Raw genomic sequence first — 24,296 nt, forward strand, 5'->3', positions numbered from 1 at the left:
CTATAAACAGAAACCCTCCTTAAAAGACACGTGCAGCAAGCCGCATACACATGCGCAGAGCTTCCTCTTGTCCCGCCACTACTTATACACATCCGTGACCCTGGAAACTACAAGTCCCAAGGTGCCTTGCGTTCAGGACGCCACACACGGTTTATTCGCGGTGCTGGGCTGCACCCTCACAGTTTTGAGTTGGAAGGCCCCACCCAGGAAAGGTTAACTTTTGGGAATTTTTTTTCATCATTTTTTTTGGAGTGGGGGGTGAAATGTTTGATCAAACATGGGCATTGACTCCAGGTAGAGGCCATGTGGAGAGAGTATGGAATGGAGACTAGTACTTTTTAAATATGTTTGTGTTCAAATGGCTTGTTTGACAACTTGCACAGCTGGTTTTCACTACGTGGGTCCTAGGAACTCAGGTCTTCAGGATGCTCCTTGATCCACCATGCCATCTCACTGGCCCTTTATTAAAATCTCTTTTCCTAAGGCAGGGTCTGTGTTGCCCAAGCTGGCCTCCAACTTGCAGTCTTCTTGCCTTAGCCTCCTGAGTGACCACTACACTAGCTTAGTAGCAGTCTCTTCCCTTTTTCCACAAGAGATTTTGGATCAGAACAAGTTTCCTGGCCTGTTTTTTGCTGTTTTGATACAGTGTACTTTTTACTGCCCAGGCTGGTCTTAAAACCATCTACATCAGCCTCCTGGATAACTACAGTTGAGTTACTGGGTTCTCCCATCTTTATCATTTATTCCCTGTCATGAGGTTTCCAAACAGTATTTTCCTATGCAATTCTCAGAGTGGCCTAAGGCACCCAATATTTACTTGAGTTCAACTAAAAGCATTCAACTTGCGTTCAACTTTGAATCTGAAGGGAGAACATAAACACTTTGGTGTTTAGAATGTGTAGTTAGTTATTCATGGTCTCTGGAGTGGTCTCCTAACACAGATGAGGCCTTGGGTTCCATAGCAGTCGTTCAAAAACTGTTCTAGGAGAGGTTGGAAAGAAAGATGGCTCAACAGATTAAGGTACTTGCCACCACACTAAACAACCTGAGTTCCATCCCACATGGTAGAGAAAAATGACTAAAGGAAGTCCACTGACTTCCAAATGTGTGCCATAGTAGAAATATGCACACGCACACACACACACACACACACACACACACACACGTATAGTTTAAAAACAACTGTAGCAAGGGCTGGAAAGAAGCCTCATGCACTGCTCTTGCAGAGGACCCAAGTTCAGTCCCCAGGACTTACAATCTGGCAACAAGGAAGCACCTGCAACAACAGCTCCAGAGGAACCAAACCCCTCTACAAGAGCAGCAAATACAACCAGTATGCCATCTCTCCAGCTTCAGTCTAATTTTTAAACAAGGCCTCCAAGATGTAGGTCAATGTTAGTGTGCCTGCCAGCATGCACCAAAAAAATAGTTTCCATCCAGAACTGTAGAATACAGCCTGTAAACAACATAAGCTAACTTCTCTCAGAGAACCAATGAAGGCAGTTTAATAATAAACTATATATATACACACACACATATATATACACGTGTATGTGTGTACACACACACAGTTTGCTTTTTGTAGTGATGAGGATCTCAAATGCCAGGCAAATGCCTGGCATCACTAAGATATACCCCAGTCCTGGCTCTTTACAACTTGAATTTAAAAATGCTTCCCTATCTTTAAAAATAAGACAAAAGAAAGTCAGGTGTGGGGCCGGTTACAATGGCACACACTTTGATCCCATCACTCAGGAGGCAGAGGCAAGGGATCTTTGTGAGCTCAAGGCCAGCCTGGTCTAGAGTAAGCTCCAGGACAGCACAAGACCACATACAGAAACCCTGTCTCAAGCGCCTCCTCCCATAAAGCCATGTGTTTGTATACACCTTTAATCTCAGCTCTTGGGAGGCATAGTCTGGTGGATCTCTCTGTGTTGAAGGCCTTTCTGGTTTACATAGTGAGTTCCAGGACGGACAGGGTTACAAAAAGAAAACCTGTCTCAAATGACCAAAAATAAATGGACAGAAGACCTAAGCCATGGAAAAGTTGAGTGATGGAGTAGTGAAATGGCCCAGGGGTTAAGGGCACTAAATGTTCTTCCATAAGACCAGAGTTCAGTTCCTAGCACCCTTGGCAGGTGGTTGACAACTGGCTCTAACTCCACCTCCCGGGGATTTAACACATCTGTATACATATGGCAGATATAGACATACAAACGAAAAAAAAAAATCAATTTTAAAAAGGATAAGTGGGGGCTGGAGAGATGGCTCAGCGGTTAAGAGCATTGCCTGCTCTTCCAAAGGTCCTGAGTTCAATTCCCAGCAACCACATGGTGGCTCACAACCATCTGAAATGAGATCTGATGCCCTCTTCTGGCTGCAGGCAGACACACAGACAGAATATTGTATGTATATATAATAAATAAATAAATAAATATTAAAAAAAAATAAAATAAAAAGGATAAGTGATCTATAGAAACAGCTAACAGGCACAAAAAGCAGCAGAAGAGGGCTGTGACTCACCCAAACTTGTACCTGAATTTCCTTTTGCTTTTCCTAGGTTGCACATCTGGCTAGACTGCGATGAGAAGGGCCTGGATTTCAACTCGCCCTGCTTATTGACACACTCCAGAATAGAGGCCAAGCTGCTGTAGCGGTGACCTACTTGTGTCTGTGTGTGTTTAAGATCCACTGCTGCTGGCTTCCAAGGAGACAGCCACAGCTGACCCCATTAGCTTGTGTTTGCTCCCCTATCATTAACCCACCCAACCCCTCTTTTGAAGACCCCTAGGTCTTTATACCTGCTGTTACCTCTGCATTGGAGGACCTTCCACAGACTGTCCTGCCATCTTTGAAATCTAGAGCAAATGTTATCTTACCAATCTGTCAATCCTGACCAACTTTACATTTTATATGTGGTTTTGGGGAGACTCTACATGAGACAAGGGATACCCTAAATTCCCAATCCACTGCCTCCACCTCCCAAGCACTGAGATCAAAGGCATGAGTCACCATGTCCAGTTCGTACATCGTATTTGTTAACTGAGTGAATGAATGAACACAGTGCCTTCAGATTGCTTTAACGAAAGGCTGGGGCACCCCTCAACATTCCTGGACCACAGCTATCTGTCCTTCCTCAGTAACCATCAGAGTTTGCTACTGTAAAACTTATCCTTATATAGTGTCTTGAGATCTCTACTAAGACACTTCCTCTTCTCACCTCCTTCCCTCCAGACTTTGATCAGATGTCACCTAAAGAGGCAGGAAAGATGGCTTATCTGTTAAAAAGCATTGCTGCTCCCCTATAGAACCCAGGTTGAGTTCTTAGCAACTATATGGCAGCTCATAACTAACCAGCTGTAACTCTGATTCTAGGGAATCAGCTGCTCTTTTCTGGCCTCCACAGGTACCAGGTATGCATGTGGTACACTGACATACATGCAAGCAAAAACTGAACACGTAAAAATAAAGGAACATATGGGGGAGGGGGGAAAAAGGAACATATGGCCAGGCAGTGGTGGCACACTCCTCTACTCCCAGCACTCACGAAGGGACAGGCAGATCTCTGTGAGTTCAAGGTCAGCCTGGTCTACAGCGCCAGTTCCAGGACAAGCTCCAAAGCTACACAGAGAAACCCTGTCTCAAAAAAACAAAAAACAACAGCAACCAAAAAAGTGACATGTGGGCTGGAGAGATATATAAGCCATTAAAGGCTCTGCTCACAACCAAAAATATAAAGTGGTCTAAAACAGACATCCCCTTCTGCAACAAGCCTCTGTTCTATCCTTGTTAGTAGTCACCACCCAAAAAGCCATGCCTTTTCTTCCCATCTGTCTCCTGTAACAACAGAGAAAAATGTAGGCTGTTTAAAGCTCTGGTCCCTAGAATCCAGAACAGCGTTGGCATATATGCTTAGTTAGTACCTGGGGAATAAATAAAATAGCAGCTCTGTATTAACCAAAACGTAAGATTAGTGCACTGCACAAATGTGGAGTGCTGGAGACTGAACACACCTTATGTGCTCTGGGCAAGCACACTCACACTTAAGTACACCCCAAGTCACAGCTAAACTGAGACTGTGAGGAGACTTGGAAGGTAGTACAAGTCCATACCATGCTGCCAAGGCAGGAGGCAAACCCTGTATACTTAAGACCCTGTCTCAAAACAAAAACAAGACAGGCCTTTAAGTGTCACAGTTACTAAAAAAGGAAGAAAGATGTCCTGAGTATAAGACGGGCAGCATGTGCCCCTGCCTACAGAACCTTCCCCTCTGCCCTTCACAAAGGCTCCACTCCAGCACTGGTAGACATGGTAGCCACTAGTGGGCAAAGTCTTAGCTTGGAGATCGCAAAGATGACAAACCGAGCACACAACTCCAGCACTAAATCAGGTTCTTTACTTCTCAGAAGTGACTGCTAAAAGGAGAGACAGCGAGAAGAGACAGACAGAGCCAGAGAAAGCGAGGTGGTGGGAAGAAAGGGGACAGTAAACCACTGGTCTAGTAAGTCTCAGGAGGCAAGTGCTCAAGGTAAAAAAAGAGTCCTGGAGAATGGTCTGCGGCCACGAGAAGCGCCTTGGTTTCCTTCTGTGTATCAGTCCTCCAGGAAGGCCGCTGCCATTACCGCATTAAATAGTTATGTACATCGCAGAGAGTCCCAGGCAGTGAGCACCCAGGAAGGGGTCATTTCACCAGGGGCCGAGTTTTATCATCATCACCGCACTGGTGGGCTTTGTACTTTTTCACTTCTGCCATGTACTTGGCCCATGCGTCACCTTTACTTGTTAATACCTGTGGGGTCGAAGAGGGGAGGACCAGTTGGAAGACAGATGATGAAGCAGCTGGGACAAGAGTCAGGAACACAATGAGTCAGCTAACCCATCCTTAATGTCCCCCTAAATGCAGTGGGTTTGAGGTGAAAATAAACAGAAGCAGGTTATCTGGGGGACCTCCCACCCTACCAGACCCACCCATCCAAAGCCTGAATCTGGAAAGACAAGACAGTTGGGGTGGCACCCCTAGCCAGCCCACTCACCTCATCCTCCGTCTTCTGCTTCTTGGCTACTATTCCCGTCTTGAGGGCTAGTTTGTTTCCGCCTCTGCGCTTGCCCACCTGGGTGAAGGGACAGAAGACTGCAAGGGTTACAGGAGCCGGGCCCGCCCTTGGCGGTGCTGAGGCCCACTACACCTTCCTAGCGACGCCTCGCCCAGCTCCTCCAGCCGGCCGACCTGCGCAGCAATCAGAGAGGAGCACACTCGACTCAGCACCTGCCCTGGGCTGCCATTCCCAGGCAGTCCTGGGCCCCAGACTACCCTCCCAGGGGGCAGAGGAGTGCTCACCTTTCTGGGGAGTGGCACTGTCCTCACTCTTTCTGCCCAGGCCTCCCCCTGTCCTGGCAGGGACCACATAGGTAGCAATACCTTTATTGAGTACAACTATACACCAAGCCTTATACACAACACAAAGAGTGCTGTGGCCATGTTATCTGCTCTCACATTCGGTTATGCTATTGGAAAGGTAATAACTACCCCGTTTTAGAGATTAAAGACAAGTCTCTGGGAGGGACAGAACACACTGCAAAACAAGAGAGCAATGCTCAGGGTAAGATGATGCAAAGCCAGTGGGAGTACCCTGAACCACAACGCATCCCTAATTCTCCTGCCCTGATCTGGCCTGGCTTTTTTAGAGGTATAACTATATGGCTAGCCATGAGCATATGGATTAATAGTACCACTACTGCTGCTCCCATTGCTGGAGAAGATTTCAGCCTCTATTCTTGACTGTCACATCAACCCAGATCCTTCCTGCTCCCTCTAAGAACAGTTTTACTCTGGATTTCAACCCTGGTATCCCATCTTCTCCCTTTAACTGGGGCGGGGGGGGGGGGGGTGTCCAAGCCATCATCCTGTCCTCACCCTTCAACTGAGGCATCAGCTACTGCTGTGACTATCCCCCATCACCTGTTCTCGTGTAGTTCTAGATGTAATCTAGGCTCTCAAGCATTCGCAGTAATCTACGACTGAGCTACATCTCCAGATCTCATTTTTATTTTTGAGATGGGGCTCACTAAGTTGCTCAGGTTGGCTCTGAATTCATTCTGTACTTTAGACCCTCAGTCTCAGCTCCAGAATAGCTGAGGTTACAGGAACACAGTACTGGACCCAGTCACACAAACACAACTTTTTCGTGTTGTTTCTAGAAATAGGTTAATGCTATGTAACTTTGGCTGATTTCAAACTCTTCAATCCTCCTGTCTCAACCTACACAGTGCTAGGATTACATGTATGTGCCACCTTATCTGGCTCATACACCCTTTTAAGAGCTAAAGAAACTTAAGTTTTGCCCCAAACCACACAGTTGAGTTCAGAATTTGACCCACGATCTGTTATTTTCAAACCAACATTTCTTCCTTCCCACTACAGGGCCTCTAACTCAACACCTGAGACAAAGCAAGCTCAAAACTAACAAAAATTATATATCCAATTTATTTAACCTAGAACTCCTCAACCTGGTACTCATGACGTTTTCAGCTAGATCATTCTTTGTTATTCCATGTACTGTAGGATACTGAACAGCATCCCTGTGCCCACCCATAGATGTCACTAGCATCTCCTCTTATGAGTTTTAACAACCAAAATGTCCACAGACTTTACCAATGAGGGTAAAGAGAGTTGTCCCCAATAGAGAACCACTGGTCTCGTTCTTTCTGTAAGAGTCTGAATTTTCTAAGGAATATTCTCACATCCAAAGGTGAAATTTCAATAATTTAGAACTACAGAAAAACAGGGTAGGCAACCCAGGCTCTAAACAAACAACGTTTTCTGTCAAACTCAACACTGAATACCCAGCACAAAGTAAGATGCTCAATAAACCGACAGTAGTTAAAAGATATAAAAAGGAATCGACTGATCTTCCTAAGGCCACAAAGTCGGTGATTTGCATTTTGTTGTTGGTGGTTGGTTGGTTGGTTGGTTTTGTTTAATTAGGGCAGGATCTCACTTTCGAATCCTCGGTCTTCTTGAATCCGGAGTGCTGGTATTGCAAGGCGTGTGCCACCACGCCCGGCTACGGTCCGTGGTCTGAGTTTAACGAATGCAGCAGACTCGGAATTTGAATTTGTACCCTCCTTTTCCCACAAGTTGTGTGTTTGGGTCCCCACTATTCGAAGTCTGGGTACAAAACAAACAGGAATCCTAGCGTCTAAGGTCCCCTATCCCCAGAGTGCTGCTTCCAATACAATTTCCCGGTTCCCAGGTTCCGCGAGTAAGATCTGGGTGTTCCCACTAACGCCCAGAAACACCTCTCGTCCGGAATCCAGGTTCAACATTCTCAGCAAGCGACCGGGACCGTCCGGGCGTCCCGACGGAGGGCTGCTTTGGACCATGACGCCCCTTCCCGGGCCCGACTCCCCCTGCCAACACGGGCCCCGGCGCCCGCCCCCACCCCCGCGGCTCCTTACGAAGCTGAGCGTGGGGCCTGGGCCGCCCTTCCTCTTCGGATTCCCTGGGCCCGCCGCGGCGGAGGCCGATGGGTCTGGTCGCTGCGGGCCCGGGGGTGGCTCCTCCTGCCGCTGCCGCTGCTCCTCCTCCATCTTCCGCTTGAACAGCTCCAGGAAGCTGCCGTCGTTGGCGAACAAGTTCACACCGCTGGACACCGGACTTGAGCCAGACACCTCGTCGTCCCCGCTCTCGGGTGACGTTCCTGGCCCCGATTCAGCCCATCGACTCCTGCCGCCGCCCGCCGGGCCGGGCGCCTCCCGACCCGGAGGCTCCGCCCGTCTCCCTCGGGCAGCCATTTTGTCGCCAGGTGCCGCGCAAGGAACGTCGGGAAAGGCTCTCAGATCGCGCGCTTGGCGCGGGACTGGCTTCGTCTGGAGCACTGCATGCTGGGAAGAGAGGACGGATTCCCAGAAATCAACGCAAGTGGGCGGGGCTTGGGTGGAGCCAAGGTGCTCTGACCTGGCGACCCAGAAGCCGGGTTCAGAAGTCGGGCTCCTTTCCTTCTGTTCCTCGGATTTCCCTAATCCTGCCAGACATGAGAATCTGTTAAGCAGACAGAAGCTCCCCTAGAATCGAACCATCGTCTGGGACCCGGGTCCCCTCTAAAGGCTGAATGCACAATCCCAGTCGGTCGCCAGAACTCTAGCTGAAAGAATCTTGTCTGGGCACTTTGTGCTCTCTTGACTCGTGGGAACTTGGGCGGCCCCTAACTAGGTCTACAAAGCTTATCTATCTAACTTGGCACCTCCTATTAGTGAAAGCTTCTCCAGGTTGGGCATCTGTCTCGGAATTTAATCTCGTACCTTTAAATAAGCATTCTGCTGGCTGCGTGCAGCTAGACGCCCTGTCTCAAATGAAGCCCAAGATATTTCTAGTCTGAGCTGGGCTCTGCACTAAGGGATTAACAACCCTAGTATTCCTTCCCGAGAACAGGGATTGAATTCAAACAGCATTTGTTGAACTTGAAACACGCACACACGTGTACACGGAGGGGGTGGGGGAAGTAGAGCGCCAAGGGCAACAAGAGTTTCAGAAAATTAAAGTTCTCTTTACAAGGACGACTGTTACAGATATCATTCCTACCCAGCTTGGGTATTCCGGGCAGATAGGACAAAAGTCTGCATGCCCTGCCACAAATGCAGTCTTTTTGCCTTTTATCGACCCTTGGTCAACTAACCAGTCTGTTCGTGATTGGTTGCGACAGGAGCTAGGTGGCTCACAACCAACTGAGTGACTGGCGGACAAGAAGAGATGCTAAGGTCCTAAATAGAAAGTAATGGGGAAATGATCATCAGGAAACTGAGCCTGTAGAATCGAGCCAAGAGACACCCTTGCTCTAACTTCATTCAAAGAGCATAGACAGGATGTTTGGCTGGTTGCTAAGGAGAGAGAGAGAGGGGTTGACGCCTACAGGGACTTGAGCGTGACTAGTGGACGTAAGACAAGATACAGCCAATAAAAAGAGTGCCGCAAGACTTAAGATCCAATCAGTGAAGGGCAATGCTGTGGGTCATACCAATATGTTCACAAGACAGGGGAATTCTTAGAAAACTACAGACAAAAGTTCACCAAGGTGAGCCCTCGAGGCATAAAACGGTGAAAACATAGCGTCTGTTGTCAATGTAAATGTCAATGCAGGAGGAAAACAAGTCAGACTTCCAGCCTCCACAGGGATGTTGCAGACTTATTTCCCCTGTAGGTGTTTGGGACGTGGCGCGTCCCGCTTGATCACGTGAGCCGGCTCCAAGATGGCGGCGGGGGTGGCCGGGTGGGGGGTTGAGGCAGAGGAGTTCGAGGATGCTCCTGATGTGGAGCCGCTGGAGCCCACGCTTAGCAACATCATCGAGCAGCGCAGCCTTAAGTGGATCTTCGTCGGGGGCAAGGGTGGCGTGGGTAAGACCACCTGCAGGTAAGGAGGCTCTAGTGGGGCCAAGAAGACGGGTGGGATGTACCACCGGACGAAGGGGAGAACGGGGACCGGCTTTTTCATCCCGAGCGGGCCAGAGCGAGCTCAGCGGGGCTCTCCGGGGATGTACTCAGCGGAAGGTACTGCAGCCTGCTGAAGATACCTCCTGAATGCAAGTCTGGTGTCCTAGTTGAATTATCCTTCCTTGGGTCTTGTGAATTAGCGCGTGGTGTGTGCAGAGGAGCATTTAAATACCGCAGTCGGCTGGACAGTACCCCCCAGGAGTTCAGAGTAGAGGGAGGGACACTAATGCAAGCTGTTATAGTATGACGAACCTTCCATTTGATGCCCAGCGCGGGAAGGAGTAGAAGGGTGTGAAAAAGCACATGATTACAGTGCCTCAGTCCATTGAGAGGTGAAGTACTTGTCCCTGAACAAATGGAGTGAGGGAGGAAAAGCTGTCTGTGCTCGCTGGACATCTGGACTGTGCCACTGCAGGCCAAAAAGGCAGAAGCAGGTGCTTGAACAGGCCGAACCAGTAAACTGAACATTGCACACCAGTCCGATCCAAATAGGAAGGTCAGGTGGTGATCACTGCAAGTATTAAGGCATGATCCCACTGGGACCCATCCTTGCTCTTAAGGTCCCGCTGATCCAGGGCTCTGTGGCCCGACCTCGCATCTCCTGCAATACCCCACTACCAAAAAAGCTGGCTCCTCACTCCTGTCTTCCCACCTTTCTTTCGCTCAGTTGCAGCCTGGCGGTCCAACTGTCTAAAGGACGTGAGAGTGTCCTCATCATTTCCACAGACCCAGCCCACAATATCTCAGATGCTTTTGATCAAAAGTTCTCCAAGGTGCCTACCAAGGTCAAAGGCTATGACAACCTCTTTGCTATGGTAAGTAAAGCTGGGGTCGCTCTGGCTGAGCTACCTTTTTTTTTTTTTTTTTTTTAATTTTGTTTTAAAGACAGGTATTTTGCCCAGAGTGCATGGGTGATACCCAGGCAGGCCAGAAGAGAGTATCAGATCCTCCAGGACTGGAGTTACAGTTATGAGCCAATACCTGGGTGCTGGGAATCGAGCCCAGATCCTCAGGGAGAACAGCCAGTACTCTTAACCACTGAGCTCCAACCATAAAGTCTTCTGGGGACATATACCTACCAGCAGCCACCAGGCCATTCACAGTTGGCATACTCATCCTTTTGGTGTCACTCTTTGCCTTGCGTACCCCCAGAGGGACATGTGGGAACAGGAAGAAAGGTGACCAAATGAAACTAAGCAAAACAAAGGGAAGGGAAGGAAAAGGAGGAAGACCAACCGGCGGTGCACAGTGTGCAGTGTTGCTGGCTGAGCAAGCAGTTTGACTTTGAGTCTAAGTTTAATAGGCGTTTTTTTGTTTTTCTTTTTTTATAAGAAAGCTATTCTTTATTCTTTTTTTAAATTAATTAATTTATTTATTAAAACTTTCCACCTCCTCCCCTCCACACATTTCCCTCCCACTCCCCCCACTCCCTCTCCCCCTCCCTCTCCAGTCCTAAGAGCAGTCAGGGTTCCCTGCCCTGTGGGAAGTCCAAGGTCCTCCCCCCTCCATCCAGGTCTAGGAAGATGAGCATCCAAACAGACTAGTTTTCCACAAGGCCAGTCCATGCAGTAGAATCAAAACTCAGTGCCATTGTCCTTGGCTTCTCAGTCAGCCCTCATTGTCAGCCACATTCAGAGAATCCGGTTTGATCACATGCTCCATCAGTTCCAGTCCAGGTAGCCTTGGTGAGCTCCCATTAGATCAGTCCCACCGTCTCAGTGGGTGGACGCACCTCTCGCGGTCCTGACTTTCTTGCTCATGTTCTCCGTCCTTCTGCTCCTCATTTGGACCTTGAAAGCTATTCTTTTAAAGATTAACTTTATTTTTTTAGTTATATGTGTGGGGGCCAGAGGTATCAGATCTTCATTGAGCTGAAGTTATAGGCCAGTATGAATTCCTACTCCTGTGTAGGTACTGGAAATTGAATGAGGGTCCTCTGGAAGAGCAGTACACACTGTTAACTGCTGAGCCATCTCCCTAGCCCCATGCTCACGTTGTTGTTGTTGTTGTTATTGTGTTGTTGGGAGTGATGATGGTGGTGGTGGTGGTGCTGCTGCTGTTTAAGATGGAACCCAGGGGGCTGAAGAGATGGCTCAGCAGTTAGGAGCACTGGGTCTTCTTCCAGAGGTCCTGAGTTCAATTCCCAGCAACCACATGGTGACTTACAGCTATCTGTAGTGAGGTCTGGCACCCTCTCCTGGCCTGATGGCATACATGCAGACCTAGAACACTGCATACATAATAAATGAATAAATCTTAACCAAAAAAAAAAAAGGCCGGGCGATGGTGGTGCACGCCTTTAATCCCAGCACTCGGAGGCAGAGGCAGGCGGATCTCTGTGAGTTCGAGACCAGCCTGCTCTACAGAGCTAGTTCCAGGACAGGCTCCAAAGCCACAGAGAAACCCTGTCTCGAGAAAAAAAAAAAAAAAAGACCCAAAATGGAGCCTAGGGCATCCAGCATGCTAGCCCAGTGCTCAGCTGCATTCCCCGCTCTCAATTCTGAACCAGGCTGGGCCTGGTGACACGTGCCTTTAATCCCAGCACTAGAGAGAGGCAAGTGGATCGCTGCAAATTTGAGGCCAGAGGGCTACATAGTAAGACCCTATCTAAAAATATAATAGTGCCTGGCCATGGTGGTGCAATCCTTTAATCCCAGCACTCGGGAGACAGAGATAGGTGGATCTTTGAGTTTGAGGCCAGCCCAGTCTACAGAGTGAGTTCAAAGACAGCCAGGGATACATAGAGAAACCCTGCCTAGGGGGAAAAAAGAAAAGAAAGAAAGAAATCCATGTCTAACTGTCATATGGAAATTGGATTACAAGAAGGCTAGGGATTTACCCAGGTTGCATCCTCTCTCTCTCTCTCTCTCTCTCTCTCTCTCTCTCTCTCTCTCTCGTTTTGTGTGTGTCTATGTTTGTATGCATGCACCCATACCCATGTGCCACTATGGAGGTCAGAGAACATTTTCAGATAGTGATGTTTGCTCTTCCACTTTGTTTACTGCTATATACACTAAGCTAGGTGGCCTGAGAGTTGCCAGGGGTTCTCCATCTCTGTTTGTTTGTTTGTTTGTTTGTTGTAGTTTTTCGAGACAGGGCTTCTCTGTAGCTTTGGATCCTGTCCTGGAACTAGCCCTTGTAGACCAGGCTGGCCTCGAACTCACAAAGATCCACTTGCCTCTGCCTCCGGAGTGCTGGGATTAAAGGCGTGCGCCACCATCGCCCGGTGGGTTCTCCATCTCTTATCTCAACATAGCAGCCCTGGGATTATAGAATCATGTTACCATGTTCATCTTTCCATGGGTTCTGGAGATCCACATCAGACCTCACACTTGCACAAGTGCTTTGTCCACTGAGCCATCTTTTGTTTGTCTGTTTGTTTTACTTTTATGTGTATGTATGTGTTACTGTGTATGGCGTGTGCTATTTGTGTGCAGTGCTTGGAGAGGCCTGAAGAAGACTTCAGATCCCCTGGAACTAAGGATAGAAGTAGTTGTGAGATGCCTGGTGTGAGTGCTTCCCTGCAAGAGCAGCAGACATTCTTAACCACTAAGACTTCTCTCCAATCCTCATTATTCTGGTTTTTTGAGATAAAGTATCATGTGTGGCCTCAAACTTGATATGTGGCCAAGAATGACCTTAAACTTCTGATCCTGTGTCATGGTGTCATGGCACCTACCAAAAATTGATTGGGTTTGCTTCATTTTCATTTTTTTTTTTAAAGCAATCTTTTCTCATTTTACATACCAATCCCAGTTCTCACTCCTCCTACCTTTCCCCACCCCACCTCCCATCCACTCCTCAGAGAATGGATTCCCATGGGGAGTCAAAGTCTTGCACATCACTTTGAGGCAGGACCCAGGTCCTCCTCCTTTGCTTCATTTTTGCATTGCTGTTTTGTCTGCATGTGTGTCTGTGCACCAACTGAATTGGTCCAGACGAGGGTGTTGGATCCCCTGGGACTGGATTTACAGATGGTGGTGGACCTTCATGTAGTTTTTGGGAATTGATCGTGGGTCCTCTGGAACAGCAGCCAGTACTGTTTTGTTTTGTTTTGTTTTGTTTTGTTTTGTTTTGTTTTTTGAGACAGGGTTTCTCTGTGACTTTGGAGCCTGTCCTGGAACTAGCTCTTGTAAACCAGACAACCAGGCTGGCCACAAACTCACAGAGATCCACCTGCCTCTGCCTCCTGAGGGCTGGAATTAAAGGCATGCGACAGCACCGCCCTGCGCAGCCTGTACTCTTAACCTCTGAGCCATCTCTCCAGTTCTTAAGATTGCATGTTTTTGGTTTAATGAGGAAAATAGTAACTGTCTTGATGGGAACTGAGAAATGGGAACCTTACAGGAGAGAAACAGGGAGTCTTTGAGACAGAATTTCAACTATGCTGCCTAGACTAGCCTTGAACTCCTGGGCTCAGCCGGTTCTCCTGCATCAGCCTCTAAAGCAGCTGATTCTGCAGGACCACAGTACCATGCCTGGCTTTGGAAGGGTTTGTCTGCGAAAAATGGTGGTAGAGCATATTAGATTGTTTCTGGAACTTTCCAGAGTAGAGAAAGATATAGCATGGCAAGGATAGTTCTTTTTTTTTTTTTTTTTAAGATTTGTTTATTATGTATACAGTGTTCTGTCTGCATATATGCTTGCTGCCAGAAGAGGGCACCAGAATGTATACAGTGTTCTGTCTGCATATATGCTTGCTGCCAGAAGAGGGCACCAGATCTCATTATAGATGGTTGTGAGCCACCATGTGGTTGCTGGGAATTGAACTCAGGACCTCTGGAAGAATAGTCAGTGCTCTTAACCTCTGAGCCATCTCTCCAGCCCTGCAAGGATAATTCTTAAAAGCTAAGCTCTGTCCAGCACACACAAGCGGGGCTTAGGCTCTGCCAGGGGTGGAAATCAGAAGGCAGTGTGTGGAACTGGGATGCTCCTGGGGCAGAGCAGGTGTTAAAACAGTGGCATTTCGGGGGCTGGAGAGATGGCTCAGCGGTTAAGAGCATTGCCTGCTCTTCCAAAGGTCCTGAGTTCAATTCCCAGCAACCACATGGTGGCTCACAACCATCTGTAATGAGATCTTGTGCTCTCTTCTGGCCTTCGGCATACACACAGATAGACTATTGTATATATAATAAATAAATATTTAAAAAAAAAACAGTGGCATTTCAACTTTCCTTTTTTTTTTTAAAGATTTTTTATTTATTTATTTATTTATTATGTATAGAAAGTCTGCCTCCATGTATACCTGCAGACTATAGGGCACCAGATCTCATTACAAATGGTTGTGAGCCACCATATGGTTGCTGGGAATTGAACTCAGGACCTCTGGAAGAACAGTCAGTGTTCTTAACCGCTGAGCCATCTCTCCAGCCCTCAACTTTCCTTTTTATTTTTCTTCCCAGGAATAGAGATTGAACTCAGGGCCTGGTGCATACTAGGATAGATTCACCACTAAACTCCCCAGCCCTTTTTACTTTTCCTTTGTTATTGTTACGTGTGTGACTGATCGCTTCTTCTCTCTTCAGTGGATTCCAGGATAGAACTCAGGTCTTCAGGCTCGTGAAGAAAGGTTTTGTTTTGTTTTTTTTTGATTTATTTATTATGTGTACAGCCTTCCATGTGTGCCCGCATGCCAGAAGGGGGCGCCAGGTCTCATTACAGATGGCTGTGAGCCACCATGTGTTTGCTGGGAATTGAGCTCAGACCTCTGGAAGAGAAGTCAGTGCTCTTAACCACTGAGCCATCTCTCCAACCCCGAGAGTTTCTTTACTTGTTGAGCCGTCTCGGTTTTGTTTGTGGTTTTGATGTTGCTGGTTTCAGACTAGGTCTCACTAAGTTTACAGCCAGAATTAGCTCACTCAGTAGCATTGGCGGACCTTGCAGCTTTTCTGCCTCATTCTGCTGAGTATTGGAGATTACAAGCCTATTCCACCGGGCCCAGCCAGGGTCTTCTTTCTCTTGCAAAGGCCGGGACTTCCACAGTGAATGAGACAGGAGACATTTGAGGAGGGAATAGGGATAGTGGGCAGAATTGTATGACTTTTCAAACATCTGTTGGAGATCTGTCATTGCAAATGGGGACAGGTATGACTGATGAGGTGTCTTTTTGTCCCCAAAGCAACAACACCAAAGAGGTAGGGGAAAGTAGAGTGGGGAGCTTGTCAACAGCAAAATAGGAGAGTTGGCAGAAGCTTCTCATGTAGCCTAGGCTGGGTAAGTGAGCAGGCTAAGACTGGGGCCATATCTCAGTAATAGAGCTCCTATCTAAAATCTACCAGGCATAGTTCAAGGACAGGAACCAAAAGCTTCGGAGAAACCCTGTCTCGAAAATAAATAAATAAATAAATAAATAAATAAATAAAATCTACCCGGCAGAGAGAGGCTGGGGCCATGGGGTCAAGTGCCCAGCTAGAAGCCACCTTTAAGAGCCTCGGGAATTGCTCAGTGGTAAAGCCCATGCTTAGAATCTCCCAGTGAGTGGCTGGAGGCATAATTTGATGGGAGCACAGCCTAGCCTGGATGAAGCCCTTGGTTTCTTCCATCAGCAGCCCTGCCCCCAAACCCGCCCCTGTGCGCGCGCACACACAAGAGAATACTGACAGGGCTGGAGAGATGGCTCAGTGGTTAAGAGCATTGCCTGCTCCTCCAAAGGTCCTGAGTTCAATTCCCAGCAACCACATGGTGGCTCACAACCATCTATAAGGAGGTCTGGCGCCTTCTTCTGGCCTTCAGGCATACACAGAATATTGTCTGCAAAATAAATAAATAAATAAATAAATATTAAAAAAAAAAAAAGAGAGAGAGAATACGACAAAGAGGAACAGCAGACAGGCAGGGAGAGGAAATAAGACCCAGGTGAGCCACAGACAATGACTGGTGGAGCACACCACACCTGTAATCCCAGCAGTCAGGAGTTTGAGGAAGACCAGCCTCCGCTCCATAGTGATTTGTTTCTTTAAAAAAAATAAAAGAATTAGCCAGGCTTTGGTGGCTCACACCTTTAATCTCAGCACTTAGGAGGCAGAGGCAGGTGAATTTCTGTGAGTTTGAGGCCAGCCCAGTCTACAGAGTTAGTTCCAGGAGCCAAGGCTATATACAAAAAAACTCTGTCTTGTAAAACCAAATAAATCTCCCAGCACTTGGAAGGCAGAGGCAGGCGGATCTCTGTGAGTTCGAGACCAGCCTGGTCTACAAGAGCTAGTTCCAGGACAGGCTCCAAAACCACAGAGAAACCCTGTCTCGAAAAAACAAAAAACAAAAAACAAAAAAAAAACAAATAAATAATTAATAGAAGAATTATATTCAATGATGACCCATATTAGAGGCATGATCTGAAAATAGTTGGAACTATTGGGAAGGCAAATTTTGGGTGGCAGACAGCTATGCAAATTTTTGCAATGGGATTGGGTCTCAGCTTATCTTTGGGGCCTCCCCTAGTCCCAGTTTGCAATTTCTTACTTGATTGTGAAGGTTAAACCATTGATGGGACAGACCCGGGATCCTATGTGGTTGGAGCCCTACATGGGCTTCCTCTGGCCTACACCTAGGAGTTGAGGCCCCCTCTGGGAGTCCGTCATCGCAGCAGCCTGAGTCTGGTCCCCTCGGCCCCCAGGAGATAGACCCCAGCCTGGGCGTGGCAGAGCTCCCCGATGAGTTCTTCGAGGAAGACAACATGCTGAGTATGGGCAAGAAGATGATGCAGGAGGCCATGAGTGCCTTCCCTGGCATTGATGAGGCCATGAGCTATGCCGAGGTCATGAGGTAAGCCTGGGAGGGGTTAGTGTATTGTCTGCCTCCTCTGGGAGGGCCTCCGGTGTGAACCTGAGCCTCATCTCCCCTCAGGCTGGTGAAAGGCATGAATTTCTCAGTGGTAGTGTTCGACACAGCACCCACCGGCCACACACTCAGACTCCTGAACTTTCCCACCATCGTGGAGCGGGGCCTGGGCCGCCTCATGCAGATCAAGAACCAGATCAGCCCCTTTATCTCACAGGTCGGTGCCACACACTCCTGCTTTCAGTGTCTTCCAGGGGCCATGATCCATGTGGCAGAGCAAGAAGCGTGGTCCCCCATCTCTCCCTGTTTAGTGCACTGCCTCCCTCCACACACGGCCGCAGTGTGACCTCAAGTGAATCTTCTCACTTGTCTGGGTCTTCCTTTCCTTCTCCGTCAACTGTAATGCTCACTTTGACAGCACATCCACTAAAAAACAAAAATGGAGGGTCCAAGAATGGTTCTGTGGATCACCACTCCCTTGTCTATCTCTGGAACATGCATGTACCTTCCTCCAGCCTCAGTAATGTCGGCTGGGTATCTACTTAGTGCCTAGCACCAATCTGTGCTAAAAAACCTGGCAGGTCACATAGCTAGCACAGCAGCTCTTGGAGGTAAGGTGTGGAGATGGAAAAACCGAGAAGACAGGAGGTAGGATATCTTGGCCATATTTGCTCATAAAGTAGAAGAACTAAAAATTAGACCTACCCCATGAGACGGCCCCAGGGCACACACCTTTATTGGAGATGCTGCAGTATTCAGCAAGCCCCTGATGGGCCCAGGAAGGTGGCAAACCTGTCCCCTCATTCCCACAGATGTGCAACATGCTGGGCCTTGGGGACATGAATGCTGACCAGCTGGCCTCCAAGCTAGAAGAGACACTGCCTGTCATCCGATCCGTTAGCGAACAGTTCAAGGACCCTGTGAGTTGTGATCCAGCAGGTGGTGAGAGGATCCTGAGGATGGGGATAGCTAGGCCCTTCCCTTGCTCTTGTCCTATGCCCACAGAACAGACGACCTTCATCCACGTGTCCCTTGCTCTTGTCCTGTGCCCACAGAACAGACGATCTTCATCCACGTGTCCCTTGCTCTTGTCCTGTGCCCACAGGAGCAGACAACTTTCATCTGTGTGTGCATCGCTGAGTTCTTGTCCTTGTATGAGACGGAGCGGCTGATCCAGGAGCTAGCTAAGTGCAAGATCGACACTCACAACATCATCGTCAACCAGCTTGTCTTCCCCGACCCTGAAAAACCCTGCAAGATGTGTGAGGCTCGCCACAAGATCCAGGCCAAATACCTGGACCAGGTGTGCCCACCTGCCCGGCTCCAGCCCAGCCAAGAATCCTGTATATTTTACTCCTTATTATCTCTGAGGACTGGGCCTGCAGCTCAGTAGTGGGGCGGGGGGAGTGAGAAGCACACGCGTGTGCACACTTTGGTCTTACTGAGGATAATACTTGAGGCTTTTTACGTGCTTAGCAGTACTCTTCTGCAGAGCCTTGCCCCCAGTCCTGTCTGACCTCTATGCCTCCTGATGACCTTCTACTCCCGAGCCTTCTGTATCCAGAGGACTAAAGCTGCACCAGGAAGCATGACATCTAGTGTCCTGGACTTGCTAGCCCCACCGCACTTAACCATATCAAGAGGCCTCTGCCTAACCTGTCACCCCTTGTAGACCTCTTCTGCCCTTAATCTCTGCTTTCTTCTCTCTAACCTGGTTACAGATGGAAGACCTGTATGAAGACTTTCACATTGTGAAGCTGCCACTGTTACCCCACGAGGTTCGGGGAGCCGACAAAGTCAACACTTTCTCTGCCCTGCTCCTGGAGCCCTACAAGCCCCCCAGCACCCAGTAGCACCACACCACTCATCCCAGCTGCTGCTGTTTTACACCCTCCTCTTTCCCCATGGGGCAGAGTTTGCACAAAGTCCCCCACAGTACGGGGGAGCCACTTAGGAGGTGGGAAGTTGGGAGGGGGTCTGTTCCCCCTGGTGGGGCCTGGGGAGGCTGCAATGCCCCCCACCTCTCCCTGCCTCACGCTCCTCAATAAAATAATCATAAATAACTCCTTGTTAATGGAGGCATGGATAGGTAAGCGCCTGTGTACAGCCACAGATCATACACTGTACAAAAGTTGACTCCCTCTCACACACAGGGATCTGTCTGCAGCAAACCTATGGTGATGCAGGTTTATGGTAGCGGTGGAAAGAGGCTGTCTTGGGTAAAGAGAAGCCTGGTCTTAAAGATATCCTTTCTAGGGCTGCAAAGCCTATAGTCAAGCATCTGCACCCTTCCCTAAAAACTCAGAGTGTCCCAGGTGTGTTTGTACATAACTTTAACCTCAGAAGGCAGAGGCAGGCAGGATCGCTATGAGTTCAAGGCCAGCCTGGTCTTCAAAATGAATTCCAGGTCAGCCCGGGCTATTACACAGGTAAAACCCTATCTCAACAAAAAAAAGAAAAAAAAAAAAAGCAGAGGCTCAGAGTGTGGGAATCTTTAGGCCCCTTGGCCAGCCCCAGGCTGGTAGGGAGCAGATTAAGCAGGCAGTGAGCCCAACACCGCCTGCTGTTTAGTTTGGGAATTAGTGGGTGCCCTGGGCAGAGGCTGGGCCTGCCAGACTGGGGATTAAAGATCTGCAAACACGCCCCAAGTTCCTGCCTTCCTGGGATGCTTTCAGCCGCTCCTGGGGTGGGACTAATGAGGACTGGCAGGAGCCAGAAGATGTTAGGGGTTCCCTTAGGCTGAACATGCTTTCAGAGAAGGTTTCCTGAGGTTCCCCAGTACAGGCCTCCAGCTGTTTGGGCTTTAGTCTTACAGCCCTTAAAATGGTGACCTGAGTTGTGGCACAAATTCTCAGACAACACACCTTTAGCAGACCAGCATCCCCTGCCCTTCCCTGTACCCTCTGAACAACCAATATATTGGACACCTTAAGAAACTGGGAATAAAACATGACTTTGGGTGTTTTCAAGTTCCACAAGTGCTTGGTTTGAGGGGACAAGAAGGGGTGCTGGAAGACATTCATGACTCAGAAGAGTTCCTGGTCCACCCAGGGTCTAGGCGTGCTGGGGAATGCATGTAAGGGGAACCCATTTATGCGTCTAGACTTGTCCTCCTACTGGACTCTGGGTGTGTGCAAGCTGGTATGGGCATGTCGTAGTGGCAGATGTAAACAAACAGGCAGCCATAGGACAGAAGGACCACAGACTCCAAGCCCATATCGCCTGGGTTCAGATCCTGGAGATGTGGTCTGCCCTCGAGGCTAGTGGAATAACAGGAACCATCTCCCCTGCTGGCACAGGTTTTTCTCCAGTACCCGCTCAGCCCTCATTAAGTGTCACTTGCTGTTGCAGTGAGAGGGCATGTGAACCAGGCAACCTGCCCTCCAGAGCCACTGGGGGGCAGGAACTGTGTGGGAACGTGTGTGCTGGGGGAGAAGAGACGCACGAGGCAGGGAGCTCAAGGACACATGCTAGGGAGTCAGGGCAGTCTGTCAAAGAACAGCCTGTCCGATCTCCAGGTCCTACAGCTGGCCGTGTCACCTCAGTCCGCTGTCGTTGCTGGAGTTTATAGGCTGTGAGGCAGCTGGACAGCGGAGATATAGGTCTAAAGGTGGCCAGCCCAAGCTGGTTCCTAATTTACCCAGGTGGGGCAGACATCTGCCAGCCTGGGAACACTGTGTCCTGGCCAGATGGGCCTCCCAGTGATGCTGCACTGGGCCTTCCCACTTCTGCTGCTAAGGAACTCATGGGGGAACCTCAGAGTGCCTCCCAGGTCAAACCCCTGAGCCTCTGCCCCTCTCATACCCATGTATCTGTGGACATGCTTGAAGTTGGGGGTGGCAGTGGGCATGTTCTTTGTGCCAGTCTGGGAGTGGCCCTCCTATTGGTGTGTCTCTGAAGAGAGAACATCTGTCTCGAATCAGTGCCAAATGTAGGGACAAGGATTTATGTCCCTAGTTGTGTGTTCAGGACATTGTTGAGTATGAAACCTAAGTATGTGTCTGGGTGTTTCTGTACACAGCACATAAAGGAGGAAGCATTGAGACGAGGCTTTTTTAATTTTAGACAGGGTCTGACTATATTACTTAGATTGTCCTTGATGCATAGCCTCCAAAATGCTAGGATTATGGGTATATGCCACCAAGACTGCCTAAACATATTATGTTCAAATGCATTAACGTCACCAGGGTTTTAGTTGGTGAAAATATTAAGGAGAGATCCCTATTGTCATCCCCCTGCCGTGCTAGGGTTGGAACCCAGGGCTTCACAAATGCGTGGCAAGTCTTCCACCATTAAGCTACCCACACACAGTCCTTGCAAACTGGCAAACATCACCAAGGCCCTGCTCTGACCCTAGGTTGTATCCAACTGTGTTGAGGAAGGTCCCCCACACTTCTCATGTGACTTTGGATGTGTCTTTTACAGAGGAAAAGGAGACTTCAAACTGAATATGAAGTCTGTGGCCGTGGATGGAAAGGCGTGGGTGACTGTTCTCTCCTGAGTCCTTGTCATATGGTGAGAGCTTACAGGAAGGCCCACTTCTTCTGCCCTCCTGTAAGGCTGTTTGGAGCACCTAGTGTGGGCCCATGAGCTGAGAACTGGCTGCTCCCAGGTTTCACTTGCCTTCCACCCAATTGCTCCAGTGGAGGGAAGAGTGTGGGGCTACATGTTCCTTGTGTGCCGTCGGACTGGTATGTGTGTGTGTAGGTCAGAGGGCAGTTCTGTGGAACTGGTTTTCTTTATATGAGGGATTAAACTCATGTCATGCTTTTTGTTTTGTTTAGCTTGATTTGGTTTGTTTGTTTGTTTTTTTGGAGGCGGGGTTTTATTGTATTACCCAGCTGACCTAGAACTCACTCTGTAGACCAGACCGGCCTCAAACTCACAGAGATCCGCCTGCCTCTGCCTCCTGAGTGCTGAGATTAAAGGCATACAACACCATCACCTGGCCAGGTGATGAGGTTTATATAGCAGGTGCCTTTACCACTGAGACATCTCTATGCACACACACATATGTGTATGCACTTTTTTGATAATACACACACACACACACACACACACACACACACACACATGATTTTTAGAGACAGGGTCTCTCTGTTTAGCCCCAGCTGTCCTGGAACTCACTCTCTAGACCACACTGGCCCCGAACTCACAAAGATCGCCCACCCCTGCCTACCGAGTGCTGGGATTAAAGGCGTGCACCACCACTGCCCAGCATTATTTTTTAAGACAGAATCTACCATGTAGCAAACTGAGGCTTACCCCAAATTCACTATGTAGCCCAGGTTGGTGTCTATCTCCTCTATATGATCTTGCCTCTGCCTCCCAAAGAAAGCTAAGATCATAGATATGCACCTTTACACTTTGAGGGGAGGGGTCTGGAACTCTCTGTGTAAACCTGTATAACAGGCTGGTCTCAAACTCACATATTCTGCCTGCTTCTGCCTCTCTGGTTGCTGGGATTTTAAAAAGGTGAATTCTTCTTCTTTTATTGCCCCTGAAGACAGGATTTCTCTGTGTAGACCAGGCTGTCCTGGAGTTCACTCTATAACCAAACTCTAGACCAGGCTGGCCTTGAACTCAAAGATCTGCCTGTCTCTGCCTCCCAAGTACTGGGATTAAGGCATGTGCCAACACCAGCAGGCTGTTTATGTTTTATTGTAAGGATGTTTTACCTGCATGTATGTACATACACTCCATGAGCAAATGCCCAAGGAGGCAAGAATGAGGTTTGTATAGCAGGTGCCTTTACCACTGAGCCATCTCTATGCGCGCGCACACACACACACACACACACACACACACATGCACTTTTTTGACGATACACACACACACATGATTTTTTATAATACACACACAGGAATCAAGAGAGCATAAGAATCCCTGGAATTGGTGTTACAGACAGCTGTAAACAGCAATGTGGGTGCTAGGTACCACATTCTACAAGAGCAGTATAAGTTCTTAACCCCTGAGCCGTATCTCCAGCCCTTTTCAATTATGTGTATATGCTTTTATGCCTGTGTGGGGATATGTGCATCTGAGTACAAGGTGCCCTTGGATCCCCTGGGGCTGGAGTCACGGGTGCTTGCGAGCTACCAGAGCTGGGAACAAACTCAACAATAGCAGTATATGGTAAGCACTGAGCCATCTCTTCAGCCCCTCTTTTGGCCTTTTAAGACTCAGTCTCACTCTCTAGCCCAGGCTAGCATAGAACTCATGACAGTCCTCCTGTCTTAGCTGCCAGCATACCTGGCTGACCTTGAAAGTTTCTGTGTGACCCTGTGAAGGGCCACGCGGGTTAAGTAAAGCTGTGTTAGGGGAAGCTGACTGTGTGCCTGGGTCTATGGTGTGGCATGCATCTCTATGACAGCTGGTAATCACAGGTAACCGAAGGTGACCCAGTCTTGTTAGCCATTCTGTGTGTGTGTGTGTGTGTGTGTGTGTGTGTGTGTGTGTGTGTGAGCTTCTTCTTCCCTCTCTTCCAGCTGTAGCTTCCTTCTCCCTACCAGGGAAGGAGACAAAAAGGAGCAAGAAAGTACAGGCAGATCACACACACACACACACACACCACCACCACCACCACCACCACCCTACCCACCCCCGTCCCCCCTCCCTGCCCAGGAGACAAACTGGCAGACCTTCTCCAAACAAAGCTCTGAGACTGCAGCTGAGCTAGAGAGGATGGACCTGGGAGGGGCTGCCCATTCCCCAGGTCCCTTCCTGCACAGAGTCTGGCTTCAGCCCCACCCAACACTGAAGCCACCCTCCCATTCAGTCTCCTTCCCTGTCTGTCCCTGTACTGCCACCCTCAACACAGGTGAGAAGAACTAGGCCTGGGAGAATAAAGGGCCTTGGGTAGTGGCAGGTTTTGGACAGGACTCCTGGGGGACATTGGGGAAGGCTAGGAGGGACAGCAAGAAAGGAGGAGTGGTAGAGGAGGGTCTGGGTAGAACCAGAGGAGTCCTATCGGGAGATAGGGAGGCTGTGGAACAGATTGAGGATCTGGGGCCTTAAAGGCTCCATTCAGAGC

At 48.8% G+C, this 24,296-nt stretch overlaps 2 protein-coding genes across 5 annotated transcripts; one reads left to right on the top strand and one right to left on the bottom strand.

Annotated features, from left to right (window-relative positions):
• Positions 1-4,374: 4,374 nt before the first annotated feature.
• On the bottom strand, positions 4,375-7,868 carry Trir (telomerase RNA component interacting RNase). Of its 3 annotated transcripts, XM_041649409.1 has the most exons (3): positions 7,459-7,857; positions 5,034-5,111; positions 4,375-4,789 (listed from the first exon to the last, which is right to left on the bottom strand). In XM_041649409.1, the coding sequence occupies exons 1-3, from the start codon at positions 7,792-7,794 to the stop codon at positions 4,682-4,684; spliced, it is 522 nt and encodes a 173-aa protein (XP_041505343.1). In that variant the 5' UTR covers positions 7,795-7,857; the 3' UTR covers positions 4,375-4,681. The 3 variants fall into 3 exon arrangements, with proteins under 3 accessions (XP_041505343.1, XP_041505345.1, XP_041505344.1); XM_041649411.1 differs by lacking the exon at positions 4,375-4,789 and having other exon boundaries at positions 5,035-5,111; positions 7,482-7,868; XM_041649410.1 differs by lacking the exon at positions 4,375-4,789 and having other exon boundaries at positions 5,090-5,227; positions 7,459-7,866.
• A 1,373-nt stretch (positions 7,869-9,241) lies between these two features.
• On the top strand, positions 9,242-19,323 carry Get3 (guided entry of tail-anchored proteins factor 3, ATPase). 2 transcript variants are annotated; one of them, XM_041650977.1, is made up of 7 exons: positions 9,242-9,407; positions 10,155-10,302; positions 17,100-17,248; positions 17,330-17,480; positions 18,076-18,183; positions 18,369-18,566; positions 18,985-19,323. In XM_041650977.1, exons 1-7 carry the CDS (start codon positions 9,247-9,249, stop codon positions 19,114-19,116), a joined length of 1,047 nt encoding a protein of 348 aa, XP_041506911.1. In that variant the 5' UTR covers positions 9,242-9,246; the 3' UTR covers positions 19,117-19,323. The 2 variants fall into 2 exon arrangements, with proteins under 2 accessions (XP_041506911.1, XP_041506912.1); XM_041650978.1 differs by lacking the exon at positions 9,242-9,407 and having other exon boundaries at positions 10,195-10,302; positions 17,035-17,248.
• Positions 19,324-24,296: the final 4,973 nt, after the last annotated feature.

Source organism: Microtus oregoni, unplaced genomic scaffold (assembly GCF_018167655.1).
Source record: "Microtus oregoni isolate MIOR12 unplaced genomic scaffold, Mior012 000004F_ref0000308, whole genome shotgun sequence".
Classification (NCBI taxonomy): domain Eukaryota; kingdom Metazoa; phylum Chordata; class Mammalia; order Rodentia; family Cricetidae; genus Microtus; species Microtus oregoni.

Bases quoted from the DNA above. Each gene is read 5' to 3' on its own strand.
- Trir (XM_041649409.1), bottom strand. From the start codon at position 7,794: ATGGCTGCCCGAGGGAGACGGGCGGAGCCTCCGGGTCGGGAGGCGCCC. The intron at 5,112-7,458 runs GTAAGGAGCCGC...CCCTTCACCCAG, and splicing joins CAGGCCCCACGCTCAGCTTC to GTGGGCAAGCGCAGAGGCGG. The intron at 4,790-5,033 runs GTGAGTGGGCTG...TCGACCCCACAG, and splicing joins AGCAGAAGACGGAGGATGAG to GTATTAACAAGTAAAGGTGA.
- Get3 (XM_041650977.1), top strand. From the start codon at position 9,247: ATGGCGGCGGGGGTGGCCGGGTGGGGGGTTGAGGCAGAGGAGTTCGAG. The intron at 9,408-10,154 runs GTAAGGAGGCTC...TCTTTCGCTCAG, and splicing joins GTGGGTAAGACCACCTGCAG to TTGCAGCCTGGCGGTCCAAC. The intron at 10,303-17,099 runs GTAAGTAAAGCT...CTCGGCCCCCAG, and splicing joins ATGACAACCTCTTTGCTATG to GAGATAGACCCCAGCCTGGG.